At 44.3% G+C, this 17,856-nt stretch overlaps 1 protein-coding gene across 1 annotated transcript; it reads right to left on the bottom strand.

The window, feature by feature from the left end:
* Positions 1-343: 343 nt before the first annotated feature.
* On the bottom strand, positions 344-16,212 carry RAD21L1 (RAD21 cohesin complex component like 1). The gene is made up of 13 exons (XM_054081403.1): positions 14,787-16,212; positions 12,820-12,949; positions 11,414-11,513; positions 9,529-9,635; positions 8,931-9,116; positions 8,225-8,326; positions 7,200-7,310; positions 5,933-6,162; positions 4,527-4,629; positions 3,626-3,753; positions 2,856-2,945; positions 2,069-2,146; positions 344-1,412 (listed from the first exon to the last, which is right to left on the bottom strand). The coding sequence occupies exons 1-13, from the start codon at positions 14,928-14,930 to the stop codon at positions 1,224-1,226; spliced, it is 1,698 nt and encodes a 565-aa protein (XP_053937378.1). The 5' UTR covers positions 14,931-16,212; the 3' UTR covers positions 344-1,223.
* Between the last annotated feature and the right edge of the window lie 1,644 nt (positions 16,213-17,856).

Here is a 17,856-nt window from a genome sequence, read left to right as displayed (position 1 = left end):
TCACCCCAGGCTCAGGCTCTGGAATGAAACTGCCAGGCCTGGGCCGAAAGAGAAGAGGGGAAGGAGCCTCCCTCAAGTGGGGTGTTGGCCAAAGTGATTCCTCGCGTTCCCTGACCTCTGCCCACAACTAAGGAAGAGCAGGCGCAGGCAGGGCCAGACACAGGGGTGCAGCGGAGGTGAGCAAACACCTGGAAAACTGGTATGACATCATCATCCACCCATTCCCAGTTCAAGGCAATCACTGCTAGCCTTGGCTCAGAGAGGGGGAACCCAAAGGTGAGATGGCTGCTGGTTTCGATCCTTCAGAGCCAAGGAGCGCAGGAAACATTGTCTTCTGATTTTTATTGCTTTTGTATTAAGAGGCAGACATTCCCACAGTGCTATCACACTCTGGAGCACGGAACACATGAATCCACTCCCCACAGCAAAGGGCTGACAGAACTGAAACCACCAGCCTCCCAAAATGACAGTATGAGCACAAACACCCTAAACTTGATAAAAATGCAAAGAATCAGTAATGTTTTGGTTTAACACCCAGTTTTAAATAGGCCCACACATAAATACTAGTATTAGCCTTTACTTAAACATGCTCCACAAGGTCTAAACCTCTGGGATTTTCAGACAACAGTATTTCTTCCTGCAGCGTACATGCCTCTTCCCAGGACAGCATAACTTCTCTCTGCCTGAATACGCAAAACCAACACTGGAGCCAGGAGCTCTCCGGACCTTAAATATCAAAACCTGACCATTCTTTGAAAGGAATCATTTCAAATAGATGGAATTATTTGATGATGATGGCAAGAGCTTAACACACTTCTCATGCTGCTGGCGTTGGGTAATTAACACACACAAACCCCATTAAAAACAATTTAACCTCCACAGCTGGTCTCCAAGGAAGGTTTTTAAGGGCTTCCATAAAATCCCTCCCGATATAAATCCCTGCTGTAGAATACGCATTTTAGTGGTATTTTATTAACAGAATAGGTAACCATTCATTATAGAAACATTGACATCAGAAAGGAACGTGCCAGGGAGTGCCCTGGGAACTGACACGGACACAGCCCACCTGCACAAGCCAGCGGCTCTGGGAAAATCAATCAAAAGCATGCTCTGCTCCATCGCCATGGTTTGATGGGATTTCCAGCCATAGTTCAGGAACAACACTGGCTGAAAAATGTAGGATAAGATCAGTGTTTTGCAGCTGATCTGAACACCACGCCACTTCAGGGAATGTTGAACCTGGGGCCAACAGTGGCTGTGATGTTGGCAAAGGGAGCGCGCTGAGCAAGCTCGATAACTGACTGCTTCTTCAGAACAAGGAAGATGTAGAACTTGGCTGCAGCTTCTTTCCGGTTGTTTTGCTGACAGAGCTCCTGAAGACTGAAAGACCGCATGCCTGATTCCTTCAGGTGCTGTGCAAAGGAAAAAAGGAAAGGGGTTCAGGCCAGCTTGCCTATCACTAAAACTGCATCCCACCAAGTCCAAACCAAAGAGTGCTGCTCAACATGAGTCTTTGCTGCTCAAATGCCTCGAGTTGGTCCCTATTGTGGCTTTTGCATTTATGCTAGTGGCTCTTAACATTTTATCACCTTAGCATTGGTAGGCTCTGCACGCATTACTAAAATCTCCCTATGCCCACAGTTCCACTGAATTCAACTCAAGTGAGGCCAGTGATGGAGGGTGGCTGGAGTGGCTTCCATCACTCAAACTAGTAAGAACCACTGCATACCCCGTTCTTTGGATACAGCTATGCTGGAGGCATTTCAGTCACAGTCAGCTAAGTGTTATTATTGCCGTATTGTAACGGCTACACAGACATGCATGTTGTTATTTATGGGCATTCATAGAATCATGCAATGGTTTTGGTTGGAAGGGATCATAAAGCCCATCCAGTACCAACCCCCTGCATTGCACAGAACCTTTGAAAAGTGTTGAAGTTAAGCAAAAGCAAAACAAAACAAAACAAGATGACCCCAAAGTTGAACCCTGGCCCCAGGGAAGAGCTCTGTGCCCTCTTGCCCACACTTGCAAGTCTCCATCACCTTCCTCCAAAATCCAGCACCAGTACCTGTAAAGTTTTTAATAACTGAAGAGTTCTTCTGCTCCACCTCATTTCTTCACTGTCTTTCCCATTCCTTCTTAGGTCCTTGAGAGGAAATAGAGCAGAAGGTTAGACAGCATGCGTAAAAAGTCACACACCATGACGAGAAAGAGACAAGAGTTCTGGTGCAATTGAAAATCCAGCTGGAGCTGGGCATTTTGATCATTGTACTTGGGAAACCTCGGACCTCTGGCACCTCTGTGATCACGTGAAGCTTTGTGAAGCAGAGCAGAGAATGCTAACTATGTTCTTTCTGCTTCAGAGAGGCAGATCAGGCACAACATCAGGTTAAGCACTATGGAATGGTCCCACTGGGCCTTGAGGAGGGAGCCTCACACGATACCGTTCTGTGCGGCTGGGGCTCTGGCAGTATGGGTACTAGTCGGAGGCCAGAAAGGATGCTCAGAAATTCAGCTTTAGGTTTTGGGCTGAACTTTTGTAGTCAACAGCAGAGGATTGCCCTTGTTTCAGAGTATCTGCACAGCTGGTAAGGTCAGAAACTGTTTCCTTCTTGCTAAAAGCACAACCTCTAAGTAAGGAACTGCTTCCCTCAGACTGTACTTTTGCGTGTTGGAATGCACCTACCCCTGATTATTGAGCTATTAGAGTTTCTGACTGGCCAAATGAGTTCTAAAGATGATGTTTGTACACCAAAAATCCCTTTAAGATCATGATGCCATTGCTCATTTTTAATATTTCAGAGAAGTGCACAGCTCTGAAACCAGTCCAAGCTGCCAGCTCCAAGAACACATACATCTGTTAACTCTGCTCGCTGCATTCCGGCTTCATGGCCCAGCAAACTGTTCACCAGCGAGGAGTTCTCTGAGACAGCCCTTCCGTCCTGCTGTTAGAACAGAAAGGATGATCAATAGACATCCAATTTCTGCGAACAATGTCACTGTTAAATACTTCATTCTGCTGACAGAATTTATTATAATAAATGCTTTCCAAAACTGATTTCATAGTTGCTGTTTCTACCATGGCTTTTCTCACACAAGGAGAAGCAAGCTTTATCCTACAGCTGGGCCTACACTGTTGGACTCAGTTTGGGCACAGACTATATTTTCTGCTGCCATTAGGTCTGATTTTGTCATTCCTTTTCAACTTCAATGAGCCTGGGATTCTCTAACGGATGCCCTTTCACATTAGCCAAAATAAAGACAGCAGAAACAGATAATTTGATATTGCTTCAGTATTTCCTCAGTTTGAGATACAAAAGAATCCTTTTTATGAAGGGTAAAAACTGATTATTCCATCAGTAGAGAGGCTGTATTTCGTATTAAAGTTCTGTTTATACTTAGTGATTAGACTGTAACCTATATTGATTAATAGACATTTTAATTAATAGTTCAATTCATGGTGAGAAGCTTTCATGCCACAAGCCACTTCACGCTGTATCAGAGGGCTCCAGCATCCTTTTCAAACACACATCAGGGATTTCTTAATGTCTTTTAAATGGAACTCCAACATGAAATGAAACCAGTAAATATATTTAAGTCTTTAAAATGTATGGAAACTGCTCACTACAGTTTCACCACAGTTATCCTCAGTTCTGTTTCTGTTATCCCGTGATGTCAACATAAACGAATCATTTCCAGCTTTTCTCTCATTCTCCAAATGAACTGAACTTGGCTCTTCTACTGTCAGCATCTCTGTATTAATGAAAAGGTAAGGTTTAAGAGGAAATTATTGTGAATCTCTGTCCTTAAAAAAACATCGAAAACCAAAAATCATACCCAAGGTAGCGATCTTTGAGTAAGAGTCAGAGTGAGTAAATATGGCATAAACATCATTCCCTGCAGGAGCATGGAGGAAGGAGAACCTTCCAAGAGAGTTTTCCCTTTTAGAAAAGTTGACCTTTTGGGGTTTGTAGGAGGTAGTTTTGTTGATTAATGCCTGAAGCAGCCATGCAGATTGTATTTCTAATAGAAAAACAGCCACATCATCATTACAGGAGGACTAAAATGGAACGTTTCTTCTTGCTTGATATTATCCAAAACACTATTGTCAAGATACAAACAGAAGTTATTTATCTGAACTTGGGAATCCGGAGAGCAGTTTGATTAAACTCAGAATAAATGGGAAACTTTTCTTTTTAAAAGAACACCAACCAAATCTGTGGTTTGGCAGACGATGAGAGAGAGACCAAAGGTGAAACAAAACCCACCTCCTTCTGCCACAAAAAAGAAAAACTTGCATCTTATTTCTGATCCAAGGAACAGAGGAATAGCAAAGTACTTACAAAAACCAAAAAACTTCCTCTTTTTTAAAATTATTAACAGCAAGTCTCCTTCACATTACAAATCAAAGGCCAAAGAATTTCAGAGTACTGCACACAAACCTGTGCATGCATCTCTTAAACATTATGTAAACCAGGAAGCATTTTGTAGCAGCTAATCCTGCAACAATAGAATTAAAATATTACCTGTGGTTTCCTGCTCCTTCCTTGTTCCCTCAATTTCAGAATCCCTCTGAATTCCATTTCTTCTCATCTTGAATTTCTGACTCTTGAAGCATTTCGCAAACAACTGAAAACAATTATTTTGGTTTGTTTTCTTTCAGAATATGATAGATTCTTTGCAAACACTAACGCAGATGCATGAACACAAGTTGCATGTTAATTACTGCAACCTGGAATTCAGATATTTGAATTGGGTCAACCTGAAAACCTGCAATTTTGTAAAAAGACGTTTCCTTCCGCATCTTCAACTTTGGCATCGAGCTTCATGAAGAAATGGCTTGGGAACAGCTTGGATCATTTTCCCTTGAAGCCAGCCAGTAAGGAGGGATGAAAGAAGAAAGCCATCTGCAGTTATCAGTGTGGATTTCTCTCCCCATGTACTGGTTTGTGTTTTTCATCCTCAAGAGCAAGGTGTAATTCTGCACTTGGACTCTAAGTGGTGAAGCTGTGCTGCTGTACTGAACCTGTGGAACTGTCTGCCTGGACCCAGCCTCTCCCGAAGCTGCACAGCAGAAGAAATACACCACAGTGAAATAAGGCTGCCACACAGGGTTTGCGCCATATCTTTCCATATCACCTCATATACATGTTAATCTCTTGTTTGTCTTATCACCAGCTCTAAACTCACAGCTGCTTTAAAGCTCTGTCAGACAATACGTGGGGACACAGGGATCCTATTTCCATGAAACATGTACATGTTTCTTGGGCAAAACCAGCAGTAAGGTCCACAGCCTCGGGAAAGTGTGGTCTGGCCCAAGTGATGGAATGACCAGGAACATCCTGTCCTCTGAAAGGCAAGTTCTGACTGCTTTCCAATGGGAAGCTTCATCTCCCATTGGGAAAGTACAAAAGAAATCGTCAAACTGTCTTTCCAAAGTTGTTGAAAACATAATAATGACCTTCAAACCTTATGCACCTTTGAAATAAATGTAGGAGAACAACATAGTCTAGTATTGTTTAGAGAGCAGAAACAAAACAGAAAATAAAGTAGAAATTAGGAAAGAAATGGACAGAAATCTAGAATGCTGTGTATTAGCATCCCACCAGGCAGGTGCCAGAGTGTGGAATGAAACATCAGCTCTTAGATTTCTTTGTCATTTGGCACTTGTTGTTGGAGTGCTAGAGATTAAAGCCATAAGGTCTTTCTGATGAAGCAATTAGCAGTGAGTATGCAAATGGTCATGAGAAATCCAAGTGAACCGTACTGCAGAACAATACCTTCCATGATGCCGCGCACCTGCAGCTTGCTGGGAGTTCACATCAAACCAAGCCTGCAAAATCTCTCCCCCTGAGCTGTGCACTCTCCCAGATGTGCACTGGTCTCACACACTGTACAGCAGCGTAACAACCTACAGGGAACTGATCTTTACCTTTTGCAGCTCAGTGTGGACCACCACCTGGGCAGCATGGGACAGGAGGTTGTCCACACCTCCCCATTCCTTCCACATCATTGTTTTTTTTGTTGGGGGTGCAAGGTCTAACGTGGCAAGGATGTCCGTGCAGTTGTTCAGCTGGTTGTATATAGTGCTGCAGCTGAGCTCCTTCTCCACATCCACAAGCAGCTTCCTCTTTCTTTTATTCTTTTTCCTCTGGGTGATAGCTAAATAGAGCAAGTATTAGAAAAAAATGAAGTGTAATAAGATCTATTCCCAGAACTCTTGAGCACAAAAAAGCACTTGGCAAATCAAATGGACAGCGGGCTGCCCTCCCAAAACACCACCCAGCCTTGAAAATTGAAGTACGAGTGCTTGGGCCATTTCTCCAAAATGTCTGCTCTCTATGTTTCTGTACAGGAAAATCACATGTTTCATTAGAGAAGACACATGAGTGTTGTAGTGAAGAACCAGGAACATCAGGACTTAATGAGAACTCATGAAATACCAGCAAGACTGAATAAGTTATCTTTAATCCATCAGGAAGTTAATTGTTTCAAGAACTGCTGAGGTACTCAACAGGTTTTATTACCTCATTCGTAATTAATATTTGGATTTGGCAGTTTAATCCTCTAGCAATTTAATTAAGATGTACACAGTAAAGGCAGAAGCAGCATGGATTGGTTCTGTAGCCATAACTTCCTGTTATATGGCCCTATCTTCCTGAATATTATCTTGGCAGGCTGGAAAATCCCAGTATTCCAAATACTAGTGTCAACAGGAACTGGTTTAATTGCTAACAGCCACCAGTGTGACCTGTGACATTTGTATTTACCCATAGAAGACATTAAACATTTCTGGGTTTGGATCTCATTAAAAGCTCACAAAAAAAAATTTTACAAAGGCCTGAAAGTTTTAAGATTGTTGTTTTACACATTAAAATGACTGATGTGTCCCTAGCAATGAAAGTTCTTCAGCTGAAACATCAGTAACACGCCTGAAGAGGCCAGGCCTGCGCTGCCGGCAGAACTGCAGAGAAGCAGGACTTGATTTGGTGTGAAAGGAACTGTAAGCAAGCAGTTTGACAGAGCCGGTGAATAACCTGATACTGATTTTGTATAATAGCTACCATAAGGAGGACTCAGACAGCAGGAGCAGATGAAATCTAAAGCGAGAATAATCTGATTTGCAAATATTTTCGCTAACAAGGATTAAAACAAACGAGTAAGGCAAACATTCCACAAGAAACTGACCAAGTTCTGACCTGTATCATCCACTGGATCAAGCACAAATCCTTCATCTTCTTTCAAGAGAAGAGTCGTTTCACTCATTAGGTGACTGACTTGAAGGGTGGCATCTGCACCGCTGGACTCAACTATAGGAAAACCCAGTGAATAACCCAAATGAAAAAAGTTTACAAGAGGGAATATCATCTCACTCTCAAGCTGAGAATGATACCAGACAGAAACAATCAAGACTGGGAAGCTATGATTTTGTCTGTAACCTCACAGTCTCTGTAAACAGTAATAACTGGCAGTGCTGCTGCCCACATTCCACACTGCTTGCTTCCTTATGCCAACCCCAGGCCCTGTCTGGCCGGGCGGTGAAACAGGTTCAGCAGCTGATCTGGTGAAAACCTATCTGACAGGAAGCTTTGAGGGGGAAATGTGTTTTGTTTTAGTATATATCTCTTTCCCATTTCAAGCAGCCGTATGGCAGCGTGGACATTTCTGTCAACATGAAAGCAACAGGAACTCGTGAAGCTTCCCTTCAGAGCTCTTTGGGATTACTCGGTTTGAAGTCACAGCAGGATGAGGGCTAAAGGTGTAAAAAAATATCCACAATCACGCTTCAAAATTAATTTCTTTCATCCATATCAAATGAAAAGATGACAAACAACAGCTTTATAAACTAATGAGGTGTCATCTGTTGCTGCCATACAAAATCAGAAATACCTGCAGGTACAGTTCAAAGCTACCATATACCCTTGTTCAGTTTCCCTTCCCTACAAAATAATTCACAGGGTGGATCAACAGTGGTGCCAACAGGAGGTCACCGAGAAGTGCTTCTAAGTGATGTCATGTTACAAACCTGGAATTCTTAGGTCAAATTAAATGATACCTAAAATGGTGGATGGAGCATATAAGAATAGGGAAAAAAAAAAAAAAGCAAAACAAATTAACAAAGGAAAAAGGCACAGAATATTTACAAATCTGAACGTAACGTCAGGTAGTAATACAGGAAGAGAGGGTTCATGTGCGTCAGATGGAGCGAACACTGCAAACTCACTGGCTGTGCTGTCCTGTGGCAGATCTCGTGACAAAGGACGTTCTTCCTCCATGTCGAGAATGTCTTTATCCAGGCCATTCTGCTCATCCCTCAACAGGATTTCTTAAATACAAAATACAATTTGAATCATTCTAAGCCTTAGTAGGAATGAAGTAGCCCAATACAGCCTAATGGTACTCTTTAAGGTTAATTCTCTGCAAACAAAAAAAGCTCAGCTTCCTCACTCAGATGGCTGTCGATGGTGCAGCTGTATTCAACGGTACAAAAGGAGAAGAATAGTCTTAAGTTTGAGTTTTGCACCTTTTCTTTGAGATGCACGATATTGATGTTGTTTGAAAGGCAAAAAAACTATGAAGGTTTATGTAGATACTCTAAATCATGAAGAGGTATAAGCTATACAACACCAAAGCTAAAAATGCTGCAGGATTTCATCTTTGAAAGCATAAATTACTTTGTATATATGAAGTATAATTTGAATGCCTTCAATTCTAAAAATTTGAAATACGTGCTTTAATATAATTTTACTTGGCAATGCCGAAGTGACCACAGATTGAGTGACAAGTAGGAAAAAAACCAGAAGTATGAAAACAAAAAAAAGATAACATTTGTTTGAAAATAATCACTTCCACTCTCCCTTGTTTATTTTCCTGTAAAACTACAAATATTTGGACAGAAACTAGCTCTGTTTATCTATGGCAAACCCTACCAATCATGTCTGCAGCATCCTCTTCATCGCCAAAGCAGTCATACTCCAGATAGCAAGCATCACCGTACGGTGTAACCTTGTCTCCACTCATGCTGGTAGAGTTGTGATCAGCCACAAGGCTGTTGCTGCTTGTGAAGATGCTGCCATCAAAGAAGCTCTGTTTTCTTAGGGTGTCTGGTTCTTCATCTGAATAAACACAGAATTCCTGATGGTTAATCTGCATGAACTTCAAATATGTATTTGTCCATTTCCTAATATTTTAAATAGTTGTTAAGATTGTAAGATATCCCATACCTCAAATGGAATAAACAATAAGTGTTTTTAGCTAATTCAGGGGAAAAAAAAAAACAAACAAAAACAAAACCGGAAAATGATGGGCTTAATCCCCAGCCTCAAATATCATTTATACTAATTAGGTAGGGTACTGACACAAGCATTTAATCATGAGACAGTACGAGAGGCCAATCAGCACAAGCATATAGCAGAATCACCTTTAATAACAGTTTTTTCACATATGGAAAGGACTTGGACTGTACATGGTGTTGCAAACCCCACAGTTTTCCTTATGGAATGTTTCTAGGTTCTCAACTGCTCTCACCAAAGTTTCTATCACAGAGAAGTATATTGCTTTCATAATCCTCTGTAAGTGTGATGTCTTCAGCTCTGCTCTGATTCAAGGTAAAATGTTCAGCAACATCTATGGCACTGATGAAAAAAACATTATACAAAATATAGGGTGAACTGAAACCCATTGACCATTTCGCTGGAAAACTTGTTTCTGAACAGTCCTCAATTTTGACATAGAATCATGGAATAGTTTGGGTTGGAAGGGACTTTAAAGACCATCCATTTCCAATCCCCTGTCTTGGGCAGGGACACCTCCCACTGGATCAGGTTGCTCAAAGCCCCATCCCACCTGGCCTTGAACACCCTCAGGGATGGGGCAGCCAATACTGCTCTGGGCAACCTGGGCCAGGGCCTCCCCACCCTCATTGTGAAGAATTTATCCCTAATCTAAATCTCCCCCCTTCCAATTTAAAGCCATTTCCCCTTGTCCTATCACTCTATGCCCTTGTAAAAAGTCCCTCCTCAGCTTTCTTGTAGGCCTCATTTAAGTTATCATAAAACCCTAAAAGACAGCGTCTGTTTTCTACAGCATCCAAAGCACCCCAGCTGAGCCTCACCTCTGCATAGAGAAAACAACCATTTCCCATAGCTATTCACATCCAAGCCATTTAAAGTTTTATTGATAAAATTCATGGCTTTGGATTTCCTCAAAAAGCTAAAAATAAGCATATTGAAAACAGTTGCTATGAGTTTATTAGAACTAATACCTCCAAGCAAGTAGGCATCTGCCTCTTTTGTTGGCCGAAGTCTATACATTTTCCAGTGCACATTGTACAGGAAAGACTGAACCTGCAGCTTCTGTAACAGCCCAATAGTTGGGGAGAGGTCCAGGGGAATGTGTTTAGCTAACTCAGCTTTGAAATACTCCCCCAAACCCACGAACAATCATGCAGGCATACAGCCAGCAAGCCACTCCCTCAAGAAACAGCAGGTATATTTGCAAGGACGAGGGAAGTGCCCATCCTCCTCTCCATATTTCATAGTTCTCTACTCTCTTCTCCCATCGAATTTGGGCTTGAGTGAGTCTGTTCATCTCCAGGCCCTGCTGTCTCCCAGGCACTTGTCACACAGAAAGCATCTAATTAGTGTAACACCATTAGTGTAAACCAAACCACACGGACTCTGAATGGACAGAAGAGGTACTTTTTACACAGACAGCATGCTGAGTATTTGGATAAAGAGCATTGCATTGCTGCTGTACTTATAAACACCAAGCACTTACAGATCCCATCCAACTGTATTTAAAACAAGGTACTGAGAAAGCCTCTGTGAAAATCTGTTATCCTGGACCTTTGGGGGCATTGGAGTAATCAGAAACATGCCTTGGCCTCCTGTTTTTTACTATTTTTTTTCTACATAAATGCTGATTCGTGTCAGAAAAAGCAAAGAAATATGGTAGGTTTTCATCAGGAGCCAAGCTGACTGCTGCTGATAAAACACCATGGCTCCAGAGAGCAATGGAGCAGAAATGAGATGCAGTTACACAATGCAATGGTATAATACTGTGAAGTTACAAGTCAGGGCTTCCTCGGCCTTACAGCAAGATTCATACCAAATTTTATATCTCTTATTGGGTTCAGCAAGTTGTTTGCCGGCTTCACTCAGACAGTTTACAGTCCCGAAGCCTAAGTTCAATACATTATTTCATTGTAAAGCTCTGTTGGTTAAATGGACCTTGAGGAACCCTACAAAAGCACAGTTCCTGTGATTGTAGCCTGGGAAAGTTGAGTCTGAATTTAAGAAAATTCAGTTATCACATTAAAACAATTTCATCTGAATCTTAAACAGATAACAGCAAGGATAGTTTTACATCTGAAAATACCTAAATAATTAATAAATACTAGGGAAGCATTTACTTTAAATTAGGTAGTGGTGTTGAAAAATCATGAAATTCTTCAGGCAATGTAATGGACTGGTAAGCCGCCTCAAAGTTCTCTGCTGGGAGGTCAACAAGTCCTAAAAGAGACAGAGCACATAATCTAAGTAACAATACAATAAAGCAATGTTCTGCCAAGTACCCAGAACAAGTCTCTAAACCTGTCTGGAAGCTCCACTGCCATTCTAAACAACAGAAAGGTAAAGCTTAGGCATTTTGTCAACAGGACTCAAAAGAGGAATTAAAATCCTTCATTTACATATGCTTTTGAAGCCATGTATTTACAGACAAAGAGAAGTGTGCTGTACAGGACCCGACGTACTGTAAAGACACTGGGTTTATGAGCAGCTGCTTTCTGTCCCCAAAGAATTCTCACAGCTGACATTTAGAGTTTTTCCTACCACTTCAAATGAGTTTGCATTTTCTTTCTCTCTCCAGTGCCTGTACACCACCATTCACTGGCATCAAATAATTATGAAATGAGACTGCAAAGACCTGGTAATCAAGGAACCCTCGAGCAACTCAGGTGAGAAGGAGTTGCCAAAGGTCATCTAATCCAACCTTTTGCTCACAACAGGGTTTATGCCTAAGATCCCTTTTGCCTGTTTCCACTGACAAAGATCACAAAGCCCCTCTGGACAGTCTGTTTCAGCACTTGACCACTTCCACTCCAAATTTTTCCCCCTCACATCTAGCTGGAGTTTCCCTCGCTACAGTTGTGACCATTCTCGTGCAGTGCAGTCCTCTGTGAGCTACTACAGTATCTCTTAAAACAGAGAGTATGGTGTCGTATCTTAAGCGTTTCTTCTAGCGATTGTCAAATGTTTGCAAATATTCACTAATTAACCACAACCGTATTCTTGAGAATAATGTAGAATTGGCATTGACTCTTCTGTGAGCAGACTGGGTCACAAAGGACATCAAGGCTGGCAGTAGAAGCTGCTGTCATGGTCTTAGCCTTTTATTAGACAACAGTGCCTCCCTGTTTGTTGCCCAAATACAACAAATGCTCAGCCAGTTAGAAAAGGATCCAGCCATCTCCACTCCCTTCTCACTGGCTACATGGCTGGAGCTCAAATCACCCTGTCAGACCTGGCACTAACGTATTGTTAGACAGGTTGTTGGTGCCATCAGAAATTAAAGCTAATTATCTAGCAAAGGAGGCTGAGTCCAAGGCTCTTGTCATAAGGCCACTCAAGATACTGTTTCTGTTAAAGGAGTTAAAGACTTGAAATGGCATTAAAAACAAGCCACATCAGTGACAGGCACCGGTAAGTTCCATTTCCTTTGGGATCAATAACGTGTATTCAACAGAAATATCCCAAATTAGCTCTTAAAAGAGAGCTGTAAATACGGAAAGGGGAAAACACAGTGTTCTGTACACACCTGGGCGAAAGGCTGTCTTCATTTTTGTCAAAGCTTCACTGCAGTCTGCGAGGAGGTACTTTGCTTTCCTGTGGTAAATCCGCACCACTCCGAGGAGCAGGTGTCCAGACGTGCGCAGAGCTATCGTAAACTTTGAGGATTTAAAACAGTTGCTCAAGAGTCAGTATTTTTGGCAAAACACTACAATGAGAATATTTCACAGTAGTAACAGTTCCAGTAACACACAAGTGAAGAGCTCTACAAAATCAGCAAGGCTTTGTACTGATAATAGTGGAAATGAATTTTAAGAGCCAGGAACTTCCATTTACTTCTGTTCCTAAACATTGCCGTGCCAAAGTGAGAGTCCTGAACTCATGCTCTTACTACTTTACCTAAAACACGTCAGCTGACTTCCAACAGTGTAACCCAGAAAGCCACTGCACAGGTATGACATGCTGGTTATTTAAGGGAGCAGACAACATACTTATATCCTTGTTCATGAAAATAAAGGCTGTAACTATGCCCTGATTTATGGAAAGTCATCCTGCACCAAGCACACTCAAAGCAGTTGTGCTGATATCAGATAGGACAGCATGCAGGGGAAAGCAGATCGTACTTAACTACCACCTCTGGGAAAACACTTCCAAATAATATCAAGATCATTTTAACAACATTATTAACCATAATCCATGCAAGACAGACAACAAAATCCATGCTAGTGGGTATGAAGCAGGTATTTCCATGGAGAAAAAAAACTTGGCTTGTGCCAGCTGGCAGACTTGGATCTCCTCAGCCATCGATTACTGACAGAGCAAAGCATTCCTCACCGTTCCCTTGGATGCAATTGCAATGGTGAGGCCAAGGACTGAGTCATGGGTACTCGACTGCCTGTATCTGCACTTACTTGAGTCATACCTTATCCATGACATGCAGAGGACTGCGGCCTCCGGGGCTGCTTGCACTGAGCCTCTCACAAGCACTACATATGCTTAATTATATCTTTAGCTGATTATAAAGAGGGACCTGGAAGAATTCCACTGGAAGTGGGAGGGTGGTTACAGTATGTCAAAAGTTATTTATTATAAGATCAGCAAAAGAGTTCTCCTCAAATGCTCTGTGTACAATTTCATGGCAGTTTTCTGACTCCTTTGGCTTTGGTTATACAGCTGAGTTTTCAATCTTTTTGAGACAATTGCCTCAAATACAACCATTTTCCATATCCTGTTGAATAATATCTTAAAGGGGGCCTACAGGAAAGCTGTGGACGGGCTCTTTATCAGGGAGAGCGGGGATAGGACAAGGGGGGACAGTTTTAAGCTAAAAGAGGGGAGATACAGATGATATCTTAGGAAGAAATATTCTTCTGTGAGGGTGGGAATACTCTGGCCCAAGTTGCCCACAGAGGTCATGGCTGCCCCATCCCTGGAAGTGTTCAAGACTAGGTTTGATGAGGCTTTGTGCAACCTGATCCAGTGAGAGGTGTCCCTGCCCATGGAACTGGATGGGCTTTGACGTCCCTTCCAACCCAAACCACTCCATGATTATAATATCTGCAGGTACTCAAAGCCCCTGAAGAAAGACCAGTGTTACCACCTTGCACTACTGGGCTCCTGTTGCCTGGTGAGCAGCTCAGACCCTGTGATCCCTTGGCCGGCAGTGCCTACAGAGTGCTCCCTGAAGCTCTATCAGCATGCAGAAAAATACATTTGCCTGTATTGTGGTAACACGTTCTCACACTGTACATAAATGTATGCCACAGACCTCTGGGAGTAAAACAGCAAGTAAAATATTTATGTAACTGTCATTTCATGGGATGGAGAATTTACCCAAGTGAGAACTGAATGGAGTCAGAGTAGGAGTTTACCTCACATTGGCTTTGAAAGAGCTGCAAATTTAGTCTCCACGACAGAATGGTCCCCTTCCCTACAGGAAACGCCCATCTCTTCCCCAGAGCGTGCCAGAGAACACCTCACCATTTAACAGCATACCTTTGGCGAGATGATCTTTTCAACTGTAGCTTCTAAATTGCACTCAAATATATGAGCCTTGGTGAGCTTCTTCTCCCAGTGGGCAGCGAGCCATATCTTGGCCAACGGCCCGCGCTTATTGACAAGAAAATGCATGTAGAACATGGTGCCCACCTCCCTGGATCTTCCCAGGACAGCAGTCCTAGTGCACCAAGGGGGAAGAGGAATTCAGTGGGACCTGAGGGGATGAGGGGATCCAGCCAGGCTCTGAGGTGATAGGGGGATTTAGTGGGATCTGAGAGGATGAGGGGACCCAGACAGGCACTAAGGGGATGAGAGGATCCTGTCAGGCACTGAGGGGATGGGAGATTTAGCGGGATCTGAGGTGATGGAGGGGATTTGGTTGGACCCTGAGGGGAAGGGTGAGATCCTGCCAGGCACCTAAGGGATGAGGGGATCCAGCCGGGTGCTGAGGGGTTGAAGGGATCTAGCAAGATTCAAGGGGATGAGGGAATCCTGCTGGGCACTAGAAGCAATGAGAGGATTTAGTGGGATCTGTGGGGAATAAGGAGGTCCTGCCAAGTACTGAGAGAATGGGTGGGATGCAGCCAGGTGCTGAGAGGATGAGAGGATTCAGTGGGATCTGAGAGAATGAGGGGACCCAGCTGGGTGCTGAGGGTTTGAGGGGATTTAGTGGGATCCGAGAGGACACACGTATTCAGTGGAATCCTGAGGGGATGAGGCAATTTAGTGGGATCTGAGGGAACAGGAGGATTCAGTGTGACCCTGGTGGGAAGGGAGATCCTGACAGGCACTGAGGGAACAGGTGGGAGCCAGTCACGCTCTGAGGGGATGAGGGGACTTGGAGAGCCCTGAGGGGATGAGGGACCCAGCCGGACTCTGAAGGGATCCTGCTCGGAATCGAAGGGATGAGAGGATCCTGTCAGGCACTGAGAGGATGAGGAAATTCAGTGGGATCTGAGGGGATGAGGGGACTTGGGGGACCCTGGAGGGGACGAGGGGACCCAGACAGGCTCCGAGGGGATCCTGCTGGGAACCGAAGGGCTGAGAGAGGATCCTGTCGGGCACCGAGGGGATTCAGTGGGATCGGAGGGAATGAGGGACCCTTCCAGGTTACGCGGTGCTCCCCCTCAGGCGCAGCAGCGCGCGCTCCCGCCAAAAGCTGGGCGGGGGGGGGGGGGGGCTGCTCCGGAGGCGTCAGCGAATGGAGCCGGGCGGGCAGGGGAGGGCAGCACCCCGGGCACGGCGATGACCCCTCTTCTTTGGTTCCTGGGGATGGAGAGCAGCCCCCAGCTCTCTCCTCCTCCTCCTTCTCCCAGCCTGTTTCATAGAATCATGGAATGGTTTGGGCTGGAAGGGACCTCAAAGCACGTCCAGTTCCACCTCCTGCCATGGGCAGGGACACCTCCCACTGGATCTGGTTGCTCAAAGCTCCATCCAACCTGGCCTTGAACACCTCTAGGGATGGGGCAGCCACCACTGCTCTGGGCAACCTGGACCAGGGCCTCCCCACCCTCATAATAAAGAAATTCTTCCTTATGTCCAGTCTAAATCTGCCCCTCTTCAGTTTATACCCATTGCCCGTAGTAATATCACTACATGCCTTTCATTAAATCCCAGAGTCCTTCAAGTTGTAAAAGAACTTTAAGCTCATCGATTCCAACCATAAACCCAGCACTGCCAGCCCCACCACCAAACGATGTCCCTAAGCACCACATCCACATGGGTCTTGAACCCCTCCAGGGATGAGAACCCCACCTCTGCCCTAGGCAGCCTCTTCCAATACTTCACCCCTCTTTCAGGAAAAGAATATTTCCTAATATCCAATTTAATCCTCCCCTGGTGCAACTTGAGGCCATTCCTGTCATCCTACCATTTGTCACTTTGGAGCAGAGCCCAGCACCCACCTCACCACAACCTCCTTTGCTGGAGCTGCAGAGAGCAACGAGGTCTCCCCACAGCCTCTTCTTACCCTCACCATGCTAAAACCCAGCTTGGGAGGCACCACTCCATCTCCTTCCCCACAAGTGAGCCGGTCCTGCTGCTCCAAGCACCTTTGATAAAGCTGTTAGTGAGCCAATCACATCCTGGGCTGAGTCAAAAGAAGCATTGCCAGCAGGACAAGGGAGGTGATTCTGCCCCTCTGCTCTGGTGAGACCCCACTCCATCCAGCTCCATTCCTCAGCACTGGAAAGACATGGATGTGTTGGAGCAGGGCCAGAAGAGGCCACAAAAATGATCCAAAGCCTGGAGCACCTCCCCTACGAAGAGAGGCCGAGAGAGCTGGGGTTGTTCAGCTTGGAGAAGAGAAGATTCCCAGGAGACCTTATTGCACCCTTTCAATATTCAAAGGGGTCTGATAAGAAGGATCAGAAAAAAACTGTTTAGCAGGGCCTGCAGCAACAGGACAAGGGGTGATGATTTTAAATGAAAAGAGGAGAAGTTTAGATTGGATATTGGGAAGAGATGTTTTCCTGTGAATGTGGGGAGACACTGGCACAGGCTGCCCAAAGAGGTGGTGGATGCCCCATCTCTGCAAACTTTCAAGGCCAGGTTGGTTGGGGCTCTGAGCAGCCTCATTTGGTTGCAGATGTCCTTGTTCTTAGAGGGGTTTGTAATGAATGACCTCCATGGTCATGATCTACATGCAGAGGGAGAAAGGTAAATGTGTGCACCCACCCACCCGTGCCAGTCACAACCTCCACCAAGAGGAAAAGGCAGCGCATTTGCACACTTACACATCACCAGCCAGAAAAAGAATAAATTTGTCAGTCCTTTGCTCCATGCTTTTATATTCAGGTGGAGCCCAGCAAGCCTCCCGGTGCTCCTGAGCTGCAGCCCAGCACATCAGCTGTTGCCGTATCACAAGGCATCTGTGGTTTTCCCAGGTGGCCTAGTGTCAGCTGAAGATAATTAGATCTCTATTAGCAAAAGGCAAGTTTAGAGCCTCTTCCCAGTGTGGCTCTACAGCTGGTCTTAGTGGAAGGCAGGGCTCTGCCCATCCAGCTGCCTTTGAGCAGAGCTGGTCCCCCAGTCTGGGGTTCAGCTGTCACTTTTTGGGAAGGGAGAA

Source organism: Cuculus canorus, chromosome 16 (assembly GCF_017976375.1).
Source record: "Cuculus canorus isolate bCucCan1 chromosome 16, bCucCan1.pri, whole genome shotgun sequence".
Taxonomy (NCBI): Eukaryota; Metazoa; Chordata; class Aves; order Cuculiformes; family Cuculidae; genus Cuculus; species Cuculus canorus.
Note: the sequence above shows the minus strand (reverse complement) of the source record. Positions and strands in the feature narration are given on the sequence as shown.

Bases quoted from the DNA above. Each gene is read 5' to 3' on its own strand.
- RAD21L1 (XM_054081403.1), bottom strand. From the start codon at position 14,930: ATGTTCTACATGCATTTTCTTGTCAATAAGCGCGGGCCGTTGGCCAAG. The intron at 11,514-12,819 runs GTGTGTACAGAA...TGTCTCTTTTAG, and splicing joins GAAGACAGCCTTTCGCCCAG to GACTTGTTGACCTCCCAGCA. The intron at 2,147-2,855 runs GTATGTGTTCTT...TTTCCTCTCAAG, and splicing joins AGCGAGCAGAGTTAACAGAT to GACCTAAGAAGGAATGGGAA.